Here is a 27,119-nt window from a genome sequence, read left to right as displayed (position 1 = left end):
CTCAGCGCCAGCCAACGCGCAAAAGCACGTTTGAATTTGACAGTTGATCACGTGATGCACTGACCGTTCTAATCACACCGGTGTGATCATACGCTTCAGGGACCAGCCAAGACTGATCACACCGGTGTGATCGTACGCGTGAAAGGGTTAAGGATAATCAAAGAACCAAAGAGAAAATCACTCACTGCTTTTGACGGAATAACTTTTGTAGCCTTAATAAGGAATAATCTATATTTAATTTAAATGTATGCAGTGAAGACTGTGAAGAGTTTGATAACTTTATTCAATTTCTGTATATATCTGACCTGTTAGACCTACCTAAAAATCTTAAATCACTGTTTACAAGGTTACATGGATCAAAAAAAAAAGTGCATTTTGACAGGGCAAGTAAAAATCTGGGCCATAAAAATTCATAAAGATTCTAAGAATCCTCTCTGAAAACTCTTAATTTAGCTTAAAAAAATGTATGTAGGAGTCTTAGCTTAAGAGCGACTCGGGACTGATCTGAGAGCAACTCTTAGTAAGGAAAAGACAAAAACTTTAATCTTAGTGAGGAGGCAGAGTTGACCCCGTTGCTATGTATGACACAATCTTTTGAAGACTGTGATTGGTTGGTTGTCCAAGAAGGGTGATTTTAAGTATAGGGTCTATAAGCCTTCACTTTGAAATTACATGCGTAATTTTTCCTATTTCACTGTTCTCACACACACACACACCCATTATATATGTGTATATAAATCCTTATTTTATTTACCATGCTGTTCATTTCCTATAAGGTATTTGATTAGCTTAGAATTATAAAAATTGTTCCACTCTTTCCAATTACACTGATTGCTGGCATGTCTATTTAAGTGGTGGTTTGAATGTTGGTTTTAATGTAACAAACATGGAATCAAAACCAAGAAGGACGAGAAAGCCCGACTGGACAGAGGAACAGTGTTTACTGTTAGCCCAGTTAGTGGATGAACACAAGGCCACCCTTAAAGGAAAATTCGGGCCGGGTGTCAATCTATAGCGTCTTATTAACTCACTGTCATCCATTGTCTGCAACACATTTCTTCTCCCTCTTCGTCTTTCTGCCATTTTCTCCTCTGCTAAAGAAACTCTTAAGCCTCTTAAAAGTCCTTCTCCGTACTCCTAACAATTTTGACCTTAAGACCTCTTTTAAGGGTTAAGATACTTTCTGAATTACTTTTGTCTTTAATAGGATTTTTTCTTTAATTTTAAGAGTAAACGCCCACATTTCAAAGAATTTTCTTAGAATTTTGTCACTAGGAGCTATACTCTTTGCATTAAGATTCTTTATGAATACGGGCCCTGGACTGGTCTGAATGGGCTAATAGAAAGAATTGAGCCATGATATACTGAAGGGCACAGGTAAATGTGACATTTATTATAATGGGTTTATGTGGAAACTGTTTTACATTCACTAAAATTAAAAGTTGTTATTTTTAAAGCCTATAATAAATGTTAAAATTGATAGCTTTCAATTATACTGATAAGCTGAATCAGCAGTTACTAAGTCGATGTCAAATATTACTTATGGTCAATTATATAATAATATTATTATTATTAAATATTATTAGTTGAGGTCAACTATGTTTTTAAAAATATAAGACATATAAGGCATGTCTGCTAGGTATTTTCACTATTACTTTATACTCACTATTAAATATTATTAGTTGAGGTCAACTATTAAAAAATGTAAGACATAAGACATGTCTGCTTGGTATTTTTTTTCACTATAATCACATTTCTCAGTCTAAAGTGTTGCGTTATAGGCTTGAGGCTGCATATTCAATAACCTGTTACACATCCAACAAATTCAAATAATGAATAAATTAGAAACCGATTTTGTTTGTTATTCAAAAAGAACCTACCCATATTTCATCAATGTATAATAACTTTTATTAACATAAACATTCTTTCTATTCTGCAGAAAGCAGGTGGCTGGAGGCTCACATGAGCCATGATATTTTACTCTAACAGTTCTTTTCCTCTACAGAGTAGAAGTTGGAAATAACATGTCTGGGGCTGTGCTGTACACAACAGGGAGGTTACATCAATCTCAGATAGGAGTCTCAGCATGCTTCATTATCAGTGTGACCAAAACAGAGATGCCCCTGTGGTGCCACTCCTAAATTGGCATAGAAATATTAAACCCCTGTGACACTTACTCACCATCACTCTTTCTCTTACTCCATTTCTAGCTTTTTTTCTGTTCCCATCTCATTGTAGGTGGGAAAAAACAAGGTGCACCAGAAATTCAAAGCACTAAGGACCATATGTGCAAATATAGAGACATCACTATAATCTGACAGCATTCATGAATCCACAGAGGAAATGTTTGTTAGATCTTAATCTTTGGCTTTGTTTATAGTCTGAACAGCACATTGCAAATTCATCTATATATATATATCTGAACAAATGGATCAGACTTCATCACTTAGAAAATGACAGTGCAGAAAGTCAGTGCTAAACACTGGATTTGAAAAACAAATCGGATTTACGCACAGTTTGAACAAAGTCTTTGATGTGTGACTCGACAAAATGGGCCACAGCTGAGAATGTTGGCGGTTGTGCGGGATGCACTTTTAATGAGAGTTTTATGTTAATTATGTACTGCAACTTTGGAGGTGATTTGGGGGCATATTACAGAGTGAGGAAGTCTCAGCAAGCTGTTACATGGCAGAGCTTTAAATGAACAGTTCATACATCTGACATCTTAAAGAGATGGCCATGAAATGGGACATTAACTCCATTATGGTGCATAAGAAACACGTCAACTGATTGCACCCAAAGGAAGAGATTTAAGCACAAAGGAACACACTGATAATGAAAAGGCAGGTGTAAAACATTTTGTCAGGCGAGATATCTCCTCCAAGAGACAATTATAGTAGAATTTGTAATGTTTTTGAAAGAATTTAAATCTTTCATTCAGTAAGGATGCATTAAATCATCAAAAGTAAAGCTATACAAATCATTTCTATTTCAAAGAAATGCTGTTCTTTTGTACTTTATACTCATCAAAGAATGATGGAAAAAATACATCACAGTTTCTACAAAAATATTAACCAGCACAAAAATGTTTCTTGAGCACCAAATCAGCATATTATAATGATTTCTGAAGGATCATGTGACACTGAATGCAATACGTTTATATTTGAAAAATGGAAGTTTACTTAATTCATTTGCATTGAGATTACAGAAATAATTTGCGTGTTTTCCACTTTCATTGTATCTAATGGGATTTTTTTAATAGGGAAGTTTGTACAACACAATGGAAATTCATTTAAATAAATTGTTGGTTATTTAAAATGCTTAATGCAATCATGTGTAAATGTTTTCCTTAATTTAATTAAGTTAATTTGTTATTTTTAGAGAATAAAGTTCTATATGTTTAGTCAAATATAATCAGAGACAGCGTAAGGAGGAGTAAGCCACTTGTGGAAAAGTTAATGGGAGAAATTGCAAGGGTCATGTGGTATATCCAAGGTGGCCACTGAGGGAAATGACTTTCTGGATTTTGACATAATTCTCAATTTAGTATCAGTTTGCAACATCTGATGCAATGTGCAGCCCTGGTCAGTATTCATTACCATCACCATTTGTTTTATTATTGTAACATATGGATAGATTTCATGCAAATTAAGAGAGTGGTTACTGACCACGTGATAAATGTGGAAGCGTTTTATTGCTTTGGAAAAGCCATCCACGTGCCATCCAGTTTCAGAATGATGAAACAATCATTAACTGACGTAATGTCTGAATGATGACCAATGCAAGACCTATTGGGAGCAAACCAACATTAACACGGCTGGCACTCAGATCAGGATACATTATTTCTACTTGAGTTAAAACAGTTCAATATTCTTACCAACAAGACTCCTGCTGATGCAAATAAGTAACCAGAACAACTAATATAGAAAGGGCACACAGGCTTGACCAGCATGACTCATGTTTGATGGTGTGTATGACCAAGTACATAATACGATTTACAGAGTGAGTTACTGGCAGCGTCTCTTCCAACCCTTATTGCTATGTTTTTGAGGCCGGGAGTCATCTCATCTCGTTATTCACACCCGGAAAACAACTTATACTAAAGTCTTTCCAAGGCATTCTAGAAACAGCAGAGAGCTGTTTGACTGGGCCTGAGACGTTTCTCACATCCACGAGTCAAGCTAAGCACTGGACTAAAAATAGCTCTGCAGTAGATTCTTATTTTAAGTCCTTTTCACACAAAGCTAAGCTTAAAGGGGCTATATGTAAGAATTTTCGTAATGACTTGGGACATTTTGCCGGGAAAATCAAAGGGATGTGACTTTTACGGCGTTCCCGAAAGCCTCTCTTCTGTTCAATGACACGAATGAAATGAATGCTTATACAAAGTACAGGATAATGCTGAAAGGGCTATTCTGTACTGTAATGTCAATGTGTCATCCAAAGAAAAGGAATTAATTCAAACTAAAATCTCAATTATACTATATATAATCAAACTATCATAACAGTTTAATTTTTATTACCTCATCTGTCGACATGATGCTGGTGAATTGCAGAGATGATGCAAACATATCCACATCGCTATGATCTGATGCTTTCTTAACTGCTGTTTTCTCACCACTGTCATTTTCGTTTACGTTTATTTTGTTGAGAGAAAAACGTAAAGCACATATTTACATATAGGCCTACATCTAAACGTCACTCTCAGCAGCGTGGACGACGTCAGGATGTTTGTCAACAGTATAACATTGCACAAGTATTTTCGACTTCTTTTTACTTCAAGTGAAGAACTAACAAGAACATTGCCGTAAGTATATCGGGGCCTTGAATCACGTTCATGAATAATTACCTACGTATCATCATGATGTTCCAAACCTGGTTTTTTTTTCTGTGAGACACAAAAAGATTTTTGAATCAATTTTTCAAATTATTGATTCAATGACCCATTTGCAGCAGCTTTTGAGTTAACAGCTATCTGGAGAGGAAGATTATTAGTGAAATTTTGATAAATTTAATTTTGGTCCTCACACAAAGCTATGATGCTATTAGCTATTTTGACTGCTTTTGGCATGAATTATTATTATTTATTTTTTTAGATTAACAGCCATGGCAACTATTAATATAATTGTAGGGACAAGAACATACAAATCTTTTAAAAAATATTTTTTTTGTTCCACAAAAGAAAATGATATGGGTTTGGAACATCATGGTGAATAAATAATGAATTTCAGTCCAAAAAAAAAATGTTCTGACAAAAAGCTTCTGCCAGAACTCATTAAAAAAATGCCGCAATGGTGTCAGGTGCAGATTGAAAATGGATATGACCAGAAGAAAAGATCACTGTGAGACAATGAGAGGGCTCAAAATTATTCATCATTAACATTGCCATTATACAGGTAGTTTCATCTCTTTCCTTCTCTCTCTCACACACACACATAGACACACACACACAGACAGACACACACACACACACACACACACACACACACACACTGAGGGCTTTCGGCTTTGCCAATTGAAATTATTTAGACAGTTTAGATGAATGCTAAATTCTGATGACTGGGAGATGGGAATGTCAAGATTTGCATTTAAATTGCCGCCATTGTATGTAGGAGTGTATTGATAACACATGAAAGGCACTTTGACTACACATGATGGTCTTTCACTAGATGTGATGCTCTGAAGTTATTACAGGAGCTCCTATACCTCCCTTCATGTTCCAAAAATGTGAGTGTGTTTTTTTGCCAGCAAAAACCACATCGTTATGTGCCCATTACTACATCCATTTTGTTCTCCTGCCATGCCTTTTCTCTGAATTATTTTTTATTTTTAGATTTTTTGGATAAATGCTTTTGCCTCCAAATAGAGAGAGGGGAAAATATTAGCATATTTGTAAGAGTCTCATATTATTCCAAGAGTCTCATAGTACTGAGATATCGCTCATTTGAATAATCACTCATTATAATGAGCAATTACTTATGGATTAATAATTATTTGTGGATTCTGTTCCTACAACAAGTGAGAAAACAGACTATATCTATCTATCTACATATATAATAATAATAATAAAAATAATAATAATAATTCATCTATCTATCTATCTATCTATCTATCTATCTATCTATCTATCTATCTATCTACATATATAATAATAATAATAATTCATTACATTTATATAGCGCTTTTTCTGGGACCTCAAAGCGCTTCACATATGGAAGGGGGAATCTCCTCAACCACCACCAATGTGCAGCATCCACCTGGATGATGCGACGGCAGCCATATTGCGCCAGAACGCCCACCACACACCAGCTTACTGGTGGAGAGGAGACAGAGTGATGAAGCCAATCAGTATATGGGGATGATTAGGAGGCCATGATGGACAGAGGCCAAGGGGCAAATTTGGCCAGGACACCGTGGTTACACCCCTACTCTTTTTCGAAGGACATCCTGGGATTTTTAATGACCACGGAGAGTCAAGACCTCGGTTTAACGTCTCATCCGAAGGACGGTGCTCTTTGACAGTATAGTGTCCCCGTCACTACACTGGGGCGTTAGGACCCACACAGACCACAGGGTGAGCGCCCCCTGCTGGCCTCACTAACACCTCTTCCAGCAGCAACCTGGTTTTCTCAGGAGGTCTCCCATCCAGGTACTAACCAGGCTCAGCCCTGCTTAGCTTCAGTGGGCAACCAGTCTAGGGCTACAGGGAGATATGGCTGCTGGTACATTATACTGTACATTACACTATAATGTATCAAGCAATTACTGTATTGGCTTTATGTTGAATTGAAATACACCAACACAACATACACAACATTTTTGAACATGCTGGGAGTCAAATTTAACTTAAAAAGAACTCTAGTTTACATATATTGTCACACAGTGTGGGGAAAAGTTTATGATGTTTAATTGTTCCATTAATGATTCTTTTAGTACTTTTAAAGGGGTCCTATTTTTCACCTTTTAAACTTTAGTTAGTGTGTAATTGTTGCTGTTTGAGCACAAAAAAGATATGCAAGGTTACAAATGTCAAAGACCACTCCAAAGGGAGATATTTTATTTAACGTTTGTTAAATAAATAAAATAACGTCAATGTTTGTCTGTGTGTTGCACATATTTCGGAGAACAGCTTCCAGAAGAGAGTAGCCTACAATGCAGGCTATACGCACAAAGCTTCCCCAGAAAGACGTAGCCTTCCCATTTTGGTCGGGAGAATCTGTTTTTATGGATCACAACTTGTAAGTATGTCTTATTATTTGTAGTTGTGTTTTCTTATTACCAGTTCCAATTATAAGCTATATGTAGTTACTATGATAGATGTAAACGAAGGGCAAAGCTTTGCCTCCGCTAGCCTGAAAACTAACATTACAGTATTGATGTAGTATTTACTGTAGCTTTTGTAAGCTCTTACTTTTTTAAGACTGTTCACTCCTCCTTAGGAAAATTATCCATGATTTTGTGATGGATTACTGTTTGCATGGCCAGTTTTCTGACACATATGATTCAATGCTGGATAACATCATATACCTGTCAAGTATCCCGTTTTGGCCGGGAAAGTCCCGTATTTTACCCTTCTTTCCCGCCGTCCTCCCGTATTAGGATTTTCCTGTAAATCTCCCGTATTTTAACCTGCGTTATTGAAAAATAATAATACCCCGGGCGGAGTAAAAAAAAAAAAAAATCCCAATCTGAGCTCTGTCACTAGCCTCGCGATAACTACAGGTACTGTAGGTGGCAGTTGTCGCGAGGTTAGTGTGTGAGGTCAGATGATGAGTGACAACGCGGGGAAAACAAAAACAGAGTCGGATGATGGACGCTATGACAGAGCAAGGCACTCCTGCCAAAAAACCAAAACCCTCATGTACTAAATACCGCGATCAATGGGATAGCGAATTTACTTTTCTGAAGAGGAGCAGGGTGGGGGACAGTCACGCGTTTTGTAACTGCGACTTTAGCATCTCACACGGGGAAGGAATGATGTATGTCAGCACGAGAAAGGGTGTTTAGCATGGTACGAAAGATTGTTACAGAGAATAGGATGACGTTACACAACAGAACTGTTTGCTCTACTCTCATGTAAAATTAACCACTCTGGCCCAGCCCACAAATACACTCCTTCCAAAACAGTTAATACAAAGTCTGCAAAAAATTTGTTCAATAACTCTCTGTAAAAGAAAAGCAATATGAAATGAAAATAATGTGTGGAATGAAAATAAAATGTAAATGTAAAGATAAGCAATGTTAAATGAACAGAAAATATGCAAATAAGCCTTTAAAAAAATGCTCTTAATATATACCCTATATATACCATAACCATATATATATATATATATATGTGTGTGTTTTCATTTAGGCTATAACACCTGTCTTAAAATGTAAGGGATACTGGAGCTTGGTTGGGGTGGTGGGACTGCTCGCGGTGGGCGCCGGAAAATTTCCCTTATTTTCAAATCCAAAACTTGACAGGTATGCATATCTATAAGAAAATTTCAAAAAAAACATACCACTCTGAAATGTCCTGTGAAATCCGTGATTGCAAAATCTGTGCATGAAATCCGTTCTGCACGATCCTCTTGTTCGTTAATATTATCAGGGTCTGAATCGGGATCAAATTGGTTTGAAATTGATTCCATCGTTAATATTTACATTTGAGTAGAGCTCACGGTTATGGTAAGGGGCGGGACATTTCCCGAATACGCGCTAAACGTTGCCAATCAAAACACACTAACAAATCCAGTGTATGTACTACTGTGAGGTGTGAATGGCCCCTTGAAGTGTCTTCACACCCATTTCCCACATGTCAGGTTATGTTCTAACAATTCCGGTGCAGCACTGGAACTAAATTATACAACACACACGTTCGACCAGACTGGGGAGAGAGCAGCTGTAATAATGTAAAATATGTGAAAAAGAATGCTTTTTTTGAACAATCAAGCATTCACTAAAATAACAGACTCATTTGAATAATTTGTTCAGGAATTGGACTACATTGGTTGACCTATATGTTTTTGATTCACTAGAAAGAACCGACTCATCAGAATTATTCTTTTGGGAATTTGACTGGTGTGCTGCATGTCTTTGATTCACTAAAAAGAATTGTCTCGCAAGATACATTTTTTTCAGGAATCAGACTACACTGACAAAAATTTAGAGTATTTTAGTATGGTATTCCGCCTGCATCAGAGGAAGAATACATGTGTTAAAACCATGCCAACTGATTCTAGATAAGAACTCTATTCCACTCTTTTCACAATTTTTCAGTCTCCGTGACCAAACTTCTAGATAAAGGTTGCGATGTTTTTCCCTTTCTGCCAATATAAACTGATGTCGTTTCAGCTTGGGCACATAGAGGAAGTGGTTCCTGGTGGTCTCCTGGGAGATTTCTGCATGATGACCTATGGCTGCTCTGCTGTGGCACTGGTGGCAGGTGCAGGGAGGATCAGAACCATTAGAGATATGGCTGGAGACGACACGCCCCCTTTGTCTGGCAGTGTTCACCAGAGACTATTAATCACCCTGACAACAACAGCTCCACTAAGATAGAGAAAGAGAGATAAAGAAGAGACCTCTAATCTGGGTAACAAATTGAATGCACGGTAACGGTCTAATCCATGGAAACATGGCATTGGCAACCATCTCTATGCTAAATGTCACAATTTTGGCTGTTCTCTTTCATCATCTCGTTTCGAGATCCACCTATGGGAAGGGCATCCGTACCTGACCTCTGCAGAAGCATCCAATTGCACCAAGTCTGGCTAACAGACAGAAGCGCGCAGCCAATGCCAGGTGAGGCCACACCCCCTTACCTACGGGCATATCACAGCTGGGCGCGCTGCTATTCCTCAGTTGACATTCGCTTCTCGCGATCTCTGCATTGACACAGTTCGGTTGGATTAACGTTACGCTGCTCACTTTCGAGTCTTCAGGAGGACATATCGCCAGATCAGCCTCCGCCAGACGTGAGTGACAGTCGTTTCTTCAGCCTATCCGCTGTGTTTTTTGCATCCGGAGCCGCCCGAGCTCTCGCTGTCCTTCACCTGCTCCTCCTTTACATGGCTGCCCGCCACGGATTTTTCCGAGTTCTTCACCGCTGGCCCGCCCATGGCTATGTGACCGTCTAAACAGCCGCTTCCCCCGGGGAACAGCCTAGCACGACGAGCCTGCCCGGCCGCGTGTGGTGCTCTCAACGCCGCTATAAGGACCCTCTCGTTCTGCGCGGTCTGCTTGGGCTTAACACGCTCAAGCTTTGGAGAACCCGGGGAATTGCGGTCATTGTAATTGCTGCCCATGTAGCTAACTTTTACCAAGCCGGCTTTTAGTTGCACGACACAGCGCGCCGTGCTCGGCCTTTCTGACTCGGAGGAGAGACACGGTGATGATGACGCGCTACCGGGGGACTCCCGGAGCGCCACCTCTCTAAAATATTTGAGCTGACATCAGCCCAATCCGCATTCCCTGAAGAGGACATCTTCGCGGGAAAACCTCACTCTCGTTGACGAACCGGTCGGTTCCGGCGACGGGGATGACGCGGTCCTTTTAGCGTTCCCTAGGCTAGCGTTCACGCGGCTTTGCCTCCGTCCATCCTCCTGGAAGTTTGTGAGCGAGCGGCCGTTCGTTTCAACATTGTGTGGCCAGCTCCACAGAGCGCCACCGACCAGGATAGGAATATGTACGACGGGTAAACGCTGGGACCACCGCCCAGTCTGAACGGCCGGAGCGTCCCGCTAGACTGTTAACACGGTCTCACGGGCCTTGATTTGTTACGATTACGTGTTGAGGTTTTCAATGTATGCCTTCCTAGGAAGGCGGTCCCGAACGCAAGCGGCCTGCCTGTTGTTCGACCATTGGGAGTAACGTTAACTAACAGGGTCTCCCACCTACGGTCGGTTAATCCCCTCGCGTGGCTGCCCAGCCCGCATGTTAGTGGACGTTGTGTGTGTGTGTCCCCCTCCCCCCCACAACAACAAGTTACGGGGGAGGGGGCTGTCGTGAGGAAAAGTACATAGCAGTGTTACCACACCGCACGCACTTGGTTCCCCTCACCCAGTTATTAAAGGCTTCGGCCCCAGTGTTTCCCAACACAAACACACACATTACTAAACAACACATTTAATAAACGAATCAAATGAATTCGTGCAGATTTATATATCTGCCAGCGGCAACATAGAGAGCAAATCTCTCTGATTCCATGCATGTCGCCCTGAGTCCGTCCACAAGAGGTCGCCATTGCCTCATAAATCAACCAACTGGGCTCACACAGCTCAGTTGCGGCTGTCCAGCCGATGTGTTTTTAGTGGACGTTGTGTGTGTAAGGCCCCTGTGTTCCCCAACACAAAACACACACATAACTAAATAACACTTAAAAAAAAAAAAAAAAAAACGCATTAAATAAATCCGTTACAGAGAGAGTATCTCTCTCCGCGGATATTATTTTTCTGCCTGCACTTGAGACTGCCCAGTTCATGTGTTCAGGAGATATGTGTTTTTCCCACTTTTGGGGACACCTTGTGAGGGAAAGTTCAGTACAGTGGACACCACACTATGTTTCCCTCACTCTGTCAATAAAGGCTTTGGCCCCAGTGTTTGCCCAACACAAAACACACAAAGCTACGAATCAAATTAATTCGTTTTGGAGAGGAGACCTCTCTCCGCAAAGAAAACTTCTCACTGCAGAGAGAGGAAATCCCTCCAAACCCCTGCATGTTGCCTCTAGTGTTCCCACTAGATGGCGCCTTTGCATCACAAATGAACCAGCTGGGCCCATACAGCTCCGCTCCGGCCCGAGCGGGGGCGCTCGCGAGTCACAAAGCGGCTTGGCAAGCCGTTTCAGCGCCCGAGTGGGTTTTTGCGTACTGTAACCCAGGGTTACAAGCTGCAGTTTGCAATAAAACCTCCGCATTTCAACGGCGTTCTCTCTTCTCACACAGAAGAAAACGCCACACACATTCTGAAAGAGGAAATTTCCTCCCTCCTAACAAGGGAGCGATTCAGATGGTGCCACCCAATCTGATAAACCATGGTTTTTATTCCTGGTATTTTCATGTTCCAAAAGGCGTGGCGCCCCCCCGCCCTATATTGGACCTTCGAGTGTTGAACAAACATTTGAGGAAATTCAATTTCAGAATGTGACACAAGCCTCTCTCGCCTGTGCCATAAAGCAGAACGACTGGTTCACATCAGTCGATCTGAAAGATGCTTTCTTTCACATAAGCATCTACCCTCCACACAGGAAATATCTTCGTTTCGCCTACCAAGGCGTTTGTTACGAATTCACAGTTCTTCCGTTCGGGTGCAATTTGAGTCCCCGAACTTTCTGTCTGTGTGTGGAGGTGGGCGTGGCGCCCCTGAGACTATCAGGGCTGAGAATTCTGACTTACTGGCTCATCATAGCCAAATCAAAGGAGAAGGTGTCGCTGGGCACCGGCCGGGTGCTCGCGCACATCACATCCCTCGGGTTCAAGGTGAATGCGAGCGAAAACAATCTGACTCCCAGTCAGAATGTCATTTTCCTGGGCTTGGAATTGAACTCAGTCTCCATGCGAGCGCGTCTCTCTCAAGAGCGCGTTCGCTCGCTGATGGACTGTCTGTCTCAGTTCAGTGAAGGGGCGAGAGTACAATATCGCACATGCCTCAGGCTGCAGGATCTCATGGCTTCATCTATCCAAGTTGTGCCATTGGTCTCCTGAGAATGAGAACGTTCACGAAATGGGTTTTGTACACTACATTTCAGCCCGATTTGCGATCTCTGCCGCTCGGTAACGATGACGCGCGCCTGCTCGGCGGCCTTGCGCCTTTGGGTGAGTGAGAACTTTTACGCACAGGGAACCCCCCCTCGGGACGGTACGATGCGAAAAGTTTTGACGACAGATGCGTCCTTAACAGGCTGGGGAACCACCCAGGAAGGCAGAACGGTGAACGGTCTGTGGCTGAGCAGACTACGTTCAGCGCACATTAACTATTTAGAGCTTTTACTATTTGGAAAGCTCTGAATCATTTTCTGCCTTGCCTGCAGGGACATCCTGTTCTAGTACGGTGCGATAATACCACGGTAGTGGCTTATATCAACCGTCAGGGTGGCATGCGCTCGTCAAAACTCCACGCTCTAGCTTACAGGCTTTTGGTGTGGAGCAGACAGGTTTTTCTGTCATTACGCGTGACTCATGTCCCGGGCATTCGGAACAGAGGCGCGGATCTGCTATCGAGGGGAAACCCAATCCACGGGGATTGGCGTCTTCACCCGCAGATAGTGGAGAGGTTATGGATGAGATGGGACAGGCAGCCGTAGATCTTTTCGCCTCGCGCGAAAATCACCATTGTCCTATGTTCTTCTCGCTGAAGGACATGGACGCGCCCCTCGGGGCAGACGCACTGGCCCACCCATGGCCCAAAGTGCTGTTGTATGCTTTTCCTCCCCTGTGCCTGATAATTTTCACTCTGGCCAGGGTGAGAGAGCACGGCCTGTCTCTCACTCTAATAGCACCCAGGTGGCCCAAAGCCCCATGGCTGGCAGAGATAATCCCTCTGTTATACGCCGAGCCATGGCGCCTCCCCCCTCGCACGGACATACTGTCCCAAGCCAACGGGGAGATTTACCACCCCCACCCGGACAGGGTGGCTCTCTGGGCCTGGCCCGTGAGAGGACGAACCAAAATGCACTGGGGCTCCCGCCGCGTGTAATCGCCACTACTCAGAAGGCCAGGGCCGTTTCCGCGCGATCCCTATATGGCTGTAAGTGGCAAGTGTTCGAAGGGTGGTATGATGGGCGTGGTTTCACATCTTATCAGTGCTCGGTGCCTGATATTTTGTGTTTCCTGCAAGACCTCATGGAAAGAGGCAGGTCCTTTTCCACTATTAAGGTCTACCTGGCTGCGATTTCAGCCTGTCATGTGGGTTTTGGGGCTCCACCGTCAGGCAGCACCCTCTAACCCGCAGATTTATGGAGGGTGCACGCCGCTCTTTGCTGGTCATCAGGAGATCTGTTGTATCTGTCCCAGAGTGGGACCTCTCCATGGTGCTGGAAGCGCGGTCTCTGTATCCTTTTGAGCCTCTGGGGAGTATTTCCCTTAAGCTGCTGTCCCTCAAGACAGCTTTGCTCTCGGCCTTGGCATCTGCTAAACGGGTCAGTGAGCTACATGCACTCTCGGTTCACCCCTCGTGCGCCAAATTCTCCCTAAGTGGAGATAAGGTTTTCCTTAAGCCTAACCCGGCCTTCATGCCGAAATGCTTCCCTGCGTTCACGTCGGAGGTTTTGGAGCTATCCGCTTTTCACCCTCCACCCTTTGGATCAGGGGCTGAATGCTCTGTGTCCCGTCCGTGCTCTGCAAGCATAATGACCAGGACCAGTGCTTTCCGCAAGAGCGACCAGCTCTTTGTTTCTAGGGCTCCCCTGCACAAGGGGAGTCCCATTTCAAAGCAATGCCTCTCACATTGGCTTGTGGACGCTATACTATGGCTTATGAAGCAAAGGGAGTGCAGCCCTAAGGGGCATCAGAGCTCATTCCACAAGGGGCTTAGCCGCCTCTTGGGCTTTGTTCAGGGGAGTGCCACTGCAGGACATCTGCTCCGCGGCCAGCTGGGCCTCTCCTCATACCTTTGAGCGTTACTACCGGTTGGATGTCACCAGAACTTCGGTGGCACACTCGGTCCTAGGGGTAGGGTCCTCTTAGCCCTTTCCCACAGCCCCGTTTGGTTAACCAACGAGGAGTGAATGGGCCGGCTGGCCATGTTCATTCCTGTCACCAAGCATTCGCATTCCTTCTTGGGTTTAGCTATGTGCATTGGTGGTGCGGGGGCCATTATCATGTATGTGTCTCATGCATGTTTCATGCCCTGCTTGTCCACAGCAGTTAGCGTGGCGGAAAACTTGCAGGGTCATGTTTGTGGGACGTGTCAGGCACCGCCTCTCTGAGGTGACCGTCCTTCTCTGGCCTTCAGAACCTCACTGTGAGTGTATTGGGCAATCGGGGAGCTGTCCATGTCTCTCCCATAGGTGGATCTCGAAACGAGATGATGAAAGAGAACAATAGGTTACTGTCGTAACCCCGGTTCTCTGAAACATCGAGTGGAGAGATCCACCAGCCTTGCCCCGCTTGCCGCACGAGAAGCGAATATACTGACTGAGGAATAGCAGCGCGCCCAGCTGTGATATGCCCGTAGGTAAGGGGGTGTGGCCTCACCTGGCATTGGCTGCGCGCTTCTGTCTGTTAGCCAGACTTGGTGCAATTGGATGCTTCTGCAGAGGTCAGGTACGGATGCCCTTCCCATAGGTGGATCTCTCCACTCGATGTTTCAGAGAACCGGGGTTACGACAGTAACCTATTGTTTTATAATTGCACGATTCCAAACTGCAAGCAATAAGCTCTAATTAACATATTTGTTTTACATATTCATTAGTGTGATTTTTGTCAACATCTGTTATTATGGGAAGGCTAATGATGGATGCAAAATGCAAGGCTTTGGAATAAGAGGGGTGACATATCTGCCAATTATACTATAATTCTGGATGTACACACACTTTATGGACTGAAAAACAGGAAGTGGTGTATGCAGTTGTGCATAAAAAGTTGTGTATGCAGTTTGTGACAGTGATTGCATACTGTGTGTGTGTGTGTGTGTCTCTGTCTGTGCACCCTAATTAAAAAGAAACTGTGTTTCTGCAACACATGCTCCCCGTCAAAACTGCTACTGCGCTGATATTGACTGGAGAATTATGACAAGGAAAAAAAGGTTTAAGATAACATCATCCTTTCCTTTTTATCTCTCTGAAGATAGATTCAACTTTTTAAAAGAATTAATCGACCATTAGGGAAATCAATCACTGCTAGCAAAACAATGAAGAAATGTATGCAATCTTTAGTTTCAACACTTCCATCCATCCATTCATCCATCCAGTATCTTACTGTACCAGTTAAGGATAGTGTCTCATGCCACTTATCATACCATTTTCAGTATCAGACAGAATAATAAAATATTAATATAAATGTAAATTTAAAGATGAAATGTAAATTTTATGTATAATAATTTATAATAGTTTGATATAATTATAGAAAACTAATAATAAAATAAAATATAATATAATACTGTTTATGTATTTCCATCTAGTTAGACTGTACTAATTAGGGATAATTTTGATAATTTTGTCTCATGCCACCTATCCTGCCATTTATTAGTATGAGACAGAATAATAAAATATTTATTTATTTTTATAAATTATTATACAGTAATTAATCAATAATTATAGATATCTTATTTTAGACTAAAATAATGTATCTTATCAGTGCTTCTTAATATCTTGCCATTGAGATATAGCTCTGCTTAGCAATTACCTTCCATTATGTGAAAAAAGAACCTGCATCTAATGTGCTTCTCAAGGGCCGAAGCATTTGAATCCCTTCAATACATTCACATTAAAAGCTGCTCACAATCATCAAAAAATCCGCAGCACAAGCAAACAAACCAAATCAACTGCATGATTCTTACCTCACACGGGGGCCATTGCGTAGCGGCTCTCGAATGGTACGTCCGGGCAGCGTGCGGCGGTTAGCCGTAGAATAATCAGGCTCTAGGTCGTACGCCTCTTCGTCATCTGGGCCGAGACTGCGGCGGTCGTCTTCCAGGCCATAGGGTTCAGGTTGGAAGCGCTCAGGCTGAGAACGATTAAGATCCACGGTGCTACTTCCCATAGGGACTTGAGGCTGGGCCACATGGCCATAGTCTTCCTTGCGGATGGGGAGAGTGTAGCTATTCTCCGGCCGGTATCCACCGGTGGGCATGTACGGCCTATAGGGCCTGTAGTTGACTCCGCGTGAGAGACTTCCGTAGTTCTCGGGCATGTCTCCATATCCATCGTGAAGGCCATAATGGCGAAACTGACTGTCTGGAGTGTCATTGTAGGAGTCGCTGTAATTGTTGTAAGAGCGTGTGAGGGTGGAAGTGGCCTGGGGTGTGATGAAGCGCTCGCCGTTCTTCATGTAGCGCCGATCAATGGAGTCGGTGTAGCTCCCCAGTGGAGATGAGCCCTCTGGAAGAGGAAGTCCGTCGGGACCCATTGGTACCTGTCGAACTGTCCGTGTTGTCACTGTCTTGACCATCTTAGTGACCTAAGATGATGCAAAAATGCAACAGAATCAGTTTGTGTCAGAAGTGAAGGTCTGTGCTTTTTATGCAGAGTGAGTCTAGTGAGTCGTTCCCTGTCTTAAATGCCTTATGCAGGGCATATATGTGATATTAGGGCCATTCAAAATGAAGCCATTATGTCAGATTGCTCAAATCATAGCAGCCAAAACAACCACAGGCATTTATGAGTGAAATGTAGCACACTGACTTAGTGGTCTAACATCAGCAGGGAAGTGGGTGTCACACTGTGAGCTGGCTGAGTAGCAGTATAATGACTGAAGATCTTTTCCAGTCCCTTAAAATGCTTTGTGTTCATCAGTAATGAAACAGCTGGAACTGAAAATATATGGACACATTTCAACAACATTCTCAGTAGTTGTTACAAAGTTTCTCATCATAAAGAAACTTTGCTATCAGTTAAGTTTTCCTAGGAGCAGCTTTATTTACTAGTTAAACGAAGAGACTAAGGGCATGTTTTGCTAGAAAACGTTTTAAATGCTACATTACTGTTACAGGAATTGTCAGCTTATCATCACTTGTCAACCTGAAGTTCTCTTCAGTTATAATCTTGGAAAACAAAATAAATGAATGCATTTAAAAAAAATTAAAATTGTTTAAAAGTTTGGATCAGCAATGTATGTAAATATGATAAACATTTTTACTAAACGAGGGACTTACTTTTAAACACACCCCTTTGAGGAACCTTAAAAAGGAAACCACAACCACATATAGTATGTTACTAAGAGAGAGTAGTGTATACTGTACAACACTAAATCAATCAACATAAGAACTGCCACAAGACTACATGGGACCTAAATTATGTTATAGTTCTCTGTGTCTATCACTGGACATTGATGTCTTTATGACTCAACTTAAATAAATCACTATTCCCCTCTGAGTGTTAATCCAGTCCCTTATTCTACAAAAATGTCTGCCTGTCAAGAGGATGGAGTGCTGCTGCTCCTGAAGGTTCAATGCTGATACAGAAACCAATTTGCTGCTCAGTGAATTCTGCAGAGCAATTAATTGGCTATTTTGTCCATGGCTGTAAATTCATCTTGGAAATTAATGAGCTTGATAAAAATTAATCGTCATTGAAGATGAACCATGACTGCTTGAATTTGTGTGTGAGCCCTTACAAGCCACATGGCCAGTTGTCAGTGTGTAATATCTCAAGGGATGTGTCTGTCTATAGAGGTCTGTTACCACAAAAAGATCAGTCACAAATATTCACATTTGTATACTTCAGTATACGTTTTACCAATGGGGTACAAACAGATAGATGTTGATTTTGACAAACAGATAAGATAAATGCAGCAATCACCCCCATGTCAATTTAATTGGGGGAAGTCATCGGACCTGCTGTACTGTTTGCAAGTATGCATTGCACTCAATTGCATTATCCAACTGTATTCATAAGGTGAATTACATATGTAGCTGTAAGACTGACTGTCTGCACTCCTACTGGTTGTTGCCAGTGTTGCTTCTCTGTTACATCGCCAATTGTCTCTGTTGCTCATACCGTCCCAAATCGTCCCAACTTTAAGCTGCGCCATCTCTACAAATCGCTGTCAGTGTGAACACTCCTTAACACCCACACATGAGGTTAACATCTATTATGTGAAAACATACACCAATCTCTTTTAAAGTCAACATATAAAAATTTGCTTGAAAAAATGTGATGTGCTGCCGCACATTGTTCCAAATATATACATTTTTTTAATATAACTACTTGTTCTTCTCCTGAAACAAATTTTCTTGCTTATTAAAATATCATCCTTAATTGTGTTTATTTAGCGAAAACCTGTGGAAAACATGCATTTTTACTCTATTAATTTACATATATTTATATATGAAAAAAATGTTTAGATAAAATGAAGTGCAAGCAGCATTTAATGTTGACTTTAAAAAGGTTATTGAAATTGAATGTGAAACATGGGCAAGTTTAAAGGTAGAAGGACACTGAGGCTTATATTTAGACTAAGCTTAACCACCAAGGCTACTGTTGCCTCTAATGAAAGGTGTCTATCTACAGCGATGGCTGTTTACACTAATGTTTGCCTGTTAAAAGGTGCATGCAGATTTTTCATGGCCATAGATTTTACAGTTCCATAAGGGTTTTATGATCTCCCTGGTATTTAGTTTTACAGACCGCTGCCACACCAGCTGTGAGTTACAGACACAGTTAAGTGAGATGAAAGACGGGAGGCAGAGACATGTCAACCAGAAGCACTCTTTACTGGTTTTGTTTCAGATGTAGTAGATGGAGGAATGGGAGTAGATGGTTTGGACTGGCTCAGGACCACTGGCTGGAAGGTTCGTCGTGTGATGGTTTTAACCACTTTGGTCACCTACAGTGAAAGTATGTCAGTTCAGGAGACGTTAGTCAGAAAAGGATATAGTAATAATGGAAATGTTAAGCCTTGTAAGAATGGCAGTTAAATGAAAGCCTGTTTAAAAAAAAACTAGGACTTTTCCCATGAAGCCTCGTTAATAGTCCAGAATATTCCAAAACACAAACTGGGCCAGAGAATTAATTTCGATATGAATTATCTGGCTAAACAAGAAAACATGAGAATGCCTTTGAGACAAAATATTTTTATTGTCTCATTTTGTCCTTCACAAAAGAGTAATTTCAGCATTTAATTAAATGTTCCTCTAGCAGGACGATTTCCAAGAGGAGAAAACACAGAAGCAGAGAAAGACGCATACGAGAGAAACACATTATTTTATCGAAGGCTTCTACATGTAAACTGTTTTTTTTTCTTTAAACTAAAAGAATGGCAATAATATTTCATTAATTTATATTATTTATTTAAAATTCAAAATTCTTTCATTAATAATATTTTTCTAATTCTTTATAAATTATGTTTTGGCTATTCATTTTATTAGATACAATTTTAAGTAATCTTTGAGTCAGTTTGTAATGTTTCTAGTCTATAATCTACTCATTCTAATCTACTACTATAATCTATACAGTTATAGAATCCCTATCAATATATATACACATTTTCACTATTTGTACACTAATGGATGTCCGCTGAAAATAAAGGCATGTTTCAACATCCTGTCAACTAAAGTGCCTGCATCTAGTCGGTTTTCGTTCTGTAAGCACAGGATTATGGGGTACATTTATGCTGCAAACGATATCCCACAATGGTGTGTATGCGATTCAATGGTGGAAAGAATAAAAATGGCATCTGATGAAGCATATGAATCAATCAATTCATCAATATCCATTTTTAAATATTTTTCAAATAATTCCATTTCTACTATGCTCCAATCAGGATTTTTGTAGCCAATCCCGACTACTGATTTCTTGTCATCATGTTCGGCCAATACCGATCTCGATCATTCAACACTGTTCGATTGATCTTGACACATCGTCCATCCATACAGGAGATCCTAATACAAATGTTTTGAAAAGTTACAAAGCAGAATGTGGCGCAAAAGCCGGTCTAGTTTACATGCAACTTTTTTCGGTTTTATTTTGCGTTCAAATTGCGATCGGTTTGTGAGATCGGACAAATTTAGAGACTACCGATCGAGTCAGAGAATGTGATTATCGGCCGATACCGATCTGCGGCCGATCGATCGGAGCATCCAGTCGTAGTATTTCCTTGGGTCTCTCTGGATGAATTTGTTAAAGAGCATTAGATAAGATGTTATGGTGCCAATTTCTTTAGGAAGTACATTTATGTTGACTGTGAACATTAGCTTCAAACACATCCAGGAAGTAATAGAACGCTAGGATTTTGCCCTTGACCCAGAGCTATTTATCCTACACTGGCTGGAGGTGATGTATTTACGTGACTATAAGCTTGTCTCCACAACCCCCATATCAGCTGGAAACACACTAACATGTGACAGAAGGACCCATAGATCTGTGCACAAATGCACCTCACACACTGTGCTGTTATTCCTTTTTATGTGTTTCATAAGTTTGGCCGTGTGTGAGTGGTCTAATGGTGACAAACAGTGCAGCAGTGAGATCATTCTTTACCCTTCACTTCCTTCCACTGTGTATTCCTTTGTGTTACACTGTAGAACAGGGCCGTTTCTATGCACATTGGTTAATGCTTGTGCATGCATATAGCTGTTTATTTTTGATATGTGATATGGGTTGTACACTTTACATGATCCTTTTCTCATAAGTATACATGCCCTTTGCAGAATGTGTAATATGTTTAGCATTTTTAAAAAGTAAGAGAGAGCATAAGTTTTGCTGTTGAATTTGTACTGCCCAGAAGAAGCGAGATAGGAGTGGCAGATATTTTCTTCCATATTGTGACGTACATATGAGTGAAATGGAGGATCGAAAAAGAAAACAAAATGTAGGGTGAAAACTCGGTTCCATCTGTTATTGTTTGGATGGAGGCAGCTCTGAATGCGAGCTTGCAACTGATTGTAAGAATGGAATGGGGTTTAAGTGGGCTAAATAATTGGAGACTGGTTATGACATTTTGATTAAAAAATGAAAAATGAACCAAATTAAACATACATGGATGAATCAGTCACAACCAAATCAATGCGATGCATTTAGAAAATAGATAGTGTGAATTTTATTTCATGCTGACTTTTAAGTATAAACAAACTGAATTTCAACATCGAGCTACAGTATGTTTACATATTGTATGTTTTTGCTGAATTCAAATTCAAAAATGCAATCCGAATGCAATGTTTATATGAACCTTAATCAAATCAAAGAACATATCTGTTTAGATCACATGTATTCCAAATGAAAGTTCTACGCACACAAAGAGCAACATTTACCATAGCATTATCATAGCAACGAGAAGTAGCAACGATAGGAAATGCTAAGTGGCATATTTACATTTTGACATACTGCACCTAACAATATGCCAAAACAGCTTTCTTCTCAAGTTACTAACTTTGCTCATTCAATTTGGAGTAACCATAGCTTCATCAGGGCAGTATTTAATTTAAAAAAAGGGAAATTTGCATGATCCCTTAACATTTTTAAAAATGATAGACATTTAGCAGAATCTGCAAGGGGAATTTAAACCTACGATTACGAACAGGACCGTAGCAGTAAAGGGCGTTAAGAGGTGACCGCTCTGCCAATTGAAGCTTTATGCAGTGATTTCACACCAGTGCTGAGATGCTATGCATTGTTGAGCTCCAATGGGCACAAATAATGGTGACTGGCGTGTGTGAGAAAGCTTGTGAGAGAGAGATTTTAACTCACCTTCATATTAGTCACATTGTCCTTTTATAAACAACAAAACAAAAGTAAAGGGGAATCAAGATTGTGTGGCTTACAAAAGTACAACATAAATGGTTTGATCTAAACAGAGCTACTGCTATTACTGTGTGCTAAATTTCTCTTTAGCATATTAGGAGCAACATTTTAATATGTTGAATTCTTTCAACTTTCCAGCCTAGCCTATATAGCAAAATGCTAACTCGGGTTGAACACATCTGAGCTGTGTGACTGGTAAAGAAGCACTAGTCTGTTAATCCCTTTGTCTCATCACTAAAGAGCTGATTGGCTAAACTCATTGACTATTGTAAACCACATCAACACCTCCCACTAATCTGGACAAAAGGTTTTTACCAGAGTAGTTGCTATTTTTAACTTAAAATTGTTAATTGCCAATTAAAAAGCTGGAATAAAATAAAATGTATATAATTAGATGAAAACGTAAACTTACAAAAACTTAATAAAGTTAGAAATGTTGCCTAGTTAACTAACTGAAATAAAATAAGTTGAATTAAAGTAATAAAATTGAAATAAAATCATTTTAAACTAAATAGAAATATTAAAAAAAGACTAAATAAAAATGGCAAAAACCATAACAAGACTACTAAAACTAACTAAAATTGAAAAAATACAAATACATGCACCTTCAAAATATTAATAAACACTATAATAGTATATAATACTAAAAGAACACTGTTTTAAACAAAATACACATTTTTTAATGTAAAAATGTCAACAACAAGAACAGTTATTTCTTCAATAATTCCACATTTTATACAATGCATGAATATATACAGTAATTTATGATATTAAATAAGACTACTAAAGTCTTTTGTTAAATATAAAACAGCTCTTAGAGGGAGATTTTTGCCTGACAAACGTGAGGTGATGCACATAAAATATAAATGTTTAAAATATAAATGTATAAATATAAAAGTTATAGAAGTAATTGTACAGTGAGATGTAAGTGCTGTAAGCATAAATGAGCATTTGCATAGCTAATAATAACATAATATGTAAACAAAGATATTTCTAAAATGTGGCAGTTGTAAGCAGGAATACCTTTGTCTCTGTGCGGCGTGTAGTTCCATCCTCTGAGGTAACCACAGAAACACGAGAGGTGGGTGTGCCGGGGTCTTCCTCTATAGTTACAGTCTCCTCCACAACCTCCTGGGGCTCCTGCATCATGGATGTCTGGTTACTGGGGCTCTGCTCCTGTGGGACAAGCAGAGGGCGGTGGTTCAAGGTCAAAGGTCACTGCTGTGGGATTAGCTGGGCATTCAAGAAAACCTTTTTACAGATTTAAATTATAGATGAGGGAATATTTGATAATACTTTGGTAATCCTTTCTACATGTAAGAAAGCAAATATGACTCGCTCACTAACTTTAACCCTAACCCAAATGTTGATGTTCGTCTCGAAACAAAAGCAACACATTTTGTATGTAATTAAACTTTTGGAAACTTAAACAAGTAATACTTCTGGTTGTTATATATGATAACATATACATACATACACATATACATACACACACACACACACACACACACACATATATATATATATATACACACTGTATATATACTGTATATATATAGGCAAAACTATAAATTATTCAGACACCAGATATATATTTTTTTACTGGTGGGTGCAAGACACTATAGTTCATTTATGTAAGTGAGGATGGCAAAATAAAGTAAACTGTGACATATTATAACCAAAAATTCTTCATACAGTGGACTACCAGTAAAATGTATACAAATTTGGGACCAAAAATTATTCAGACACTTTGACCTGACCATGTTTTGCTTAAAGGGGTCAAATAATGGTACATGCACTTTTACAAGTTGATTGTACTGAAATGTGTGTTGGCAGTGCCTGTACACAGCCATCATATAATGATAAAAAATCTATCCAGTGGTTTTGTTTTAATCTCCTTATATGTTTTCCCCTGCCTCAAATCGAGCCGTTCGAGCCTGTGACGTCACAAGCTCGCACGCCCCTCCCACGATTGTTGAATGACAGCCGCGTTTCAACACAGACCCGCCCTCGCTCGTGAGCTAGCTGTCAATCATAGTCTGCGCGGACCGGCGCGGTCATTGTTGATATGCTGGAGCACTGTCTATGAGCAGAATGGCATCTAAGCGATTGTGGTGTTCTGTTCTTGGGTGTAATAATGAACACAGTCATTTTAATGTTCCTAAATCCGAACCGCTGAAGACGCAGTGGCTGAGTTTGTTTTCGAAGGGAATATTCCCCACGAGCAACGTCAATGCTCTCATGTTTGCGCGAATCATTTCACACACCAGACTGCTTTATAAACGAGGAGGTATAAAGCTGGTTTTGCTAAGAAGCTGCTCCTGAAAGGATCGGTACCATCTATTCGTGTTCCTGCTGAACCTCTAGAACAACTGAAGTGAGTGTAACGTTTTATTAAACTTTATATTAATATTTATATTAATCTTTGCAAATCGCTAGCTGCACTGCACGCTTCACAATTAATGCGTCTAAGGTTTACACTCAGGGTATATTACGGCATGTTTTCTATGTATGACGTTCTCAATATAATGCATAATCCCATGTTTATACTGAACAACGTGTTATAGTTATTGTGTTATTGTGTTACAAACGGTGTACGCATAGAACAGAGAGGCGGAGTCAGCAAAGCTCATGATCATTTAAAGTCATATGCACTGAAACGGCGTGCTGAAAACAGAGCTGTTTTTTACCAGGTAAAATAAGTGTTTTCTTACAATACTAATGAGAATTTTTAATTAAAGTATATTACAAACTTTTAATTTAGACCCTAAAGAATCATATTAGCTTGTACAAAAATGGCATTATATGACCCCTTTAAGTGTTTTTTCTTTAATTGCTAATGCGACCTTTTTACACCACAGACTGAACAAAATTAAGCATTGCTTGTTAATTGGTTGACCTAAATTGGTATTATCTAATTGTGTACTTAAATTTAACAGCTGACAGCTGTTAGACTTAATTCATTTGTGAGACAGTCTAACAGAAGGATGGCCAAAACCAGTTAAATATCAACTGATTTGATAAACTGTATAGGCCTAGTGAATAAACTGTGATAATGTGAGAAATGTAGAGGGCGTCTTAATAAATTTAGGGTTGACTGTGTATATATATATATATATATATATATATATATATATATAGAGAGAGAGAGAGAGAGAGAGAGAGGTTGGTTCAAAATAACATTTATTTGAAATAGAAATCTAGGCTTGTCACCTGTTTTTAAAATTTAAGCCATGAAATAATAAAGGCTTTTTATATTTTTCTAAAAACTATTATTCGAGTGCCTTGGATTGTTTTGTCTTATGAGTGAAATCTTTTGTAATATAAATATAAATAGAACTCTTTATGTAAAGGTCTTCACTGTCAGTTGTGTATGTGTACACAACATGTACTGTATTATGCAGCAAAAACAGAATTATATTGAAAATGCTGGAGAGTTGAATCTTCAGGGACAGGGTACAATAATAAAAGAAAAAAAAATGCTTGAGAGAGTAGAAACAGAACACCCCTGAGACCTTGTGTTATCAGACAAGGTAAATAAACAACAAGCAAACAAACAAAATTCCTGAAGCTATAGTACTTTTAAATGAAAATATGAAACAAAGGTGGTTGAGGCAACTGTAAATGACACAGAAAGAAACAACAGCAAACATTGAGGGTACAATCAGTCTGGGGAGAACTCTGTAATCCACACAATTTCGTGTGTGTGTGTGTGTGTGTGTGTGTGTGTGTGTGTGTGTGTGTGTGTTGGCAGCAGCACAGGAGGGCTGATGAGGGATGATGCCAGAGGTAGCCATTTGTTTTCCATCCATCTTTGAAGGCATTAACGAGCAGGCAGTTTTTCATTGATTAGCATAGCGGAAGGCTTCAAAGTCTGTGGCAGGCCAAATTGATCCGTAGCCCATCTCACTAATCATTGACTTCTAGCCTTTCATGTGTCAGTATCATTCCCCTGCGTTGGCAGTTCGAGCGGCTGCCTGTCCAACCTCAGAACTGCATTTTTCTAAGAGAAACTGAAGTCAAAAGAAACTTTTTCTTCCTTCTGGAGTGATTTCGTTCTAATTGTTCCATTAATTGGTCTAAGACAGGGGTGTCAGTATAAGTGAATTGACTGAAACCGATGATTGATGAGGATAAAAACATCTTATCTGAAGTGCCTCACTCCTAATAGCTGAGTGCCACATGGATTATGCAGGCGTACCACAGAGAAACAAAGCTTTGATTAACTTTCTGACAGCCAAGAAGCAAGCTTGAGCAGAATTCAATATGAGAAAGTAATGAGATACTTTTAAAGAGCCTATTAGCACCCCATGTGAAAGCACAGATAAATATGCCTCTTTTCAACATGAATTCTTTAAATGGGAATCATGGCATAACATGAGAAATGGACACTGTTTCTAAATGGCATTATGTTAATAGGAATTGAAACTGGGTCTTGGTTCTTCACATATGTTGGTTGCACATCATGGTCATTTCTTGGCAGCCCGAAGGGACCTATATATTATATCTCTATGTATGGAATTACAAAATCTATATTGAAATTTTGTTTAGTTCTCAGACTAATAAATTCTTAATTATTTTATAAAATTCTTGTAACTGTCCATTATTTGTAAATCATTCAAATTGAAATTTACAAGATTTTTTATTAAAATCCATTAAGGGATCATGTCCATACTGAAGGACAGCTGTGAAAAGCTGTGAAGACTAAAATAAATTCCAATGTTGTTAAAGACAAACATCT

General features: G+C 40.1%; 1 protein-coding gene and 1 pseudogene across 15 annotated transcripts in view; both read right to left on the bottom strand.

The window, feature by feature from the left end:
• Positions 1-27,119, bottom strand: part of arvcfb (ARVCF delta catenin family member b) — a 152,838-nt gene that overhangs the window by 71,938 nt on the left and 53,781 nt on the right. For 10 of the 15 annotated variants that reach the window (XM_056235256.1, XM_056235262.1, XM_056235260.1 and 7 more), the window contains 4 exons: positions 23,402-23,554; positions 22,325-22,345; positions 19,356-19,466; positions 16,480-17,099 (listed from right to left, as the gene is read on the bottom strand). In XM_056235256.1, the coding sequence (XP_056091231.1) occupies positions 16,480-17,099; positions 19,356-19,466; positions 22,325-22,345; positions 23,402-23,554 (905 nt within the window). The remainder of the gene's footprint in view (positions 1-16,479; positions 17,100-19,355; positions 19,467-22,324; positions 22,346-23,401; positions 23,555-27,119) is intronic. The other 5 variants (XM_056235263.1, XM_056235269.1, XM_056235264.1 and 2 more) reach the window with 3 other exon arrangements.
• LOC130070756 (5S ribosomal RNA) lies at positions 6,608-6,724 on the bottom strand (annotated as a pseudogene).

Source organism: Rhinichthys klamathensis, unplaced genomic scaffold (genome assembly GCF_029890125.1).
Source record: "Rhinichthys klamathensis goyatoka isolate OS25496 unplaced genomic scaffold, OSU_Roscu_1.1 h1tg000417l_1, whole genome shotgun sequence".
Classification (NCBI taxonomy): Eukaryota; Metazoa; Chordata; class Actinopteri; order Cypriniformes; family Leuciscidae; genus Rhinichthys; species Rhinichthys klamathensis.
Note: the sequence above shows the minus strand (reverse complement) of the source record. Positions and strands in the feature narration are given on the sequence as shown.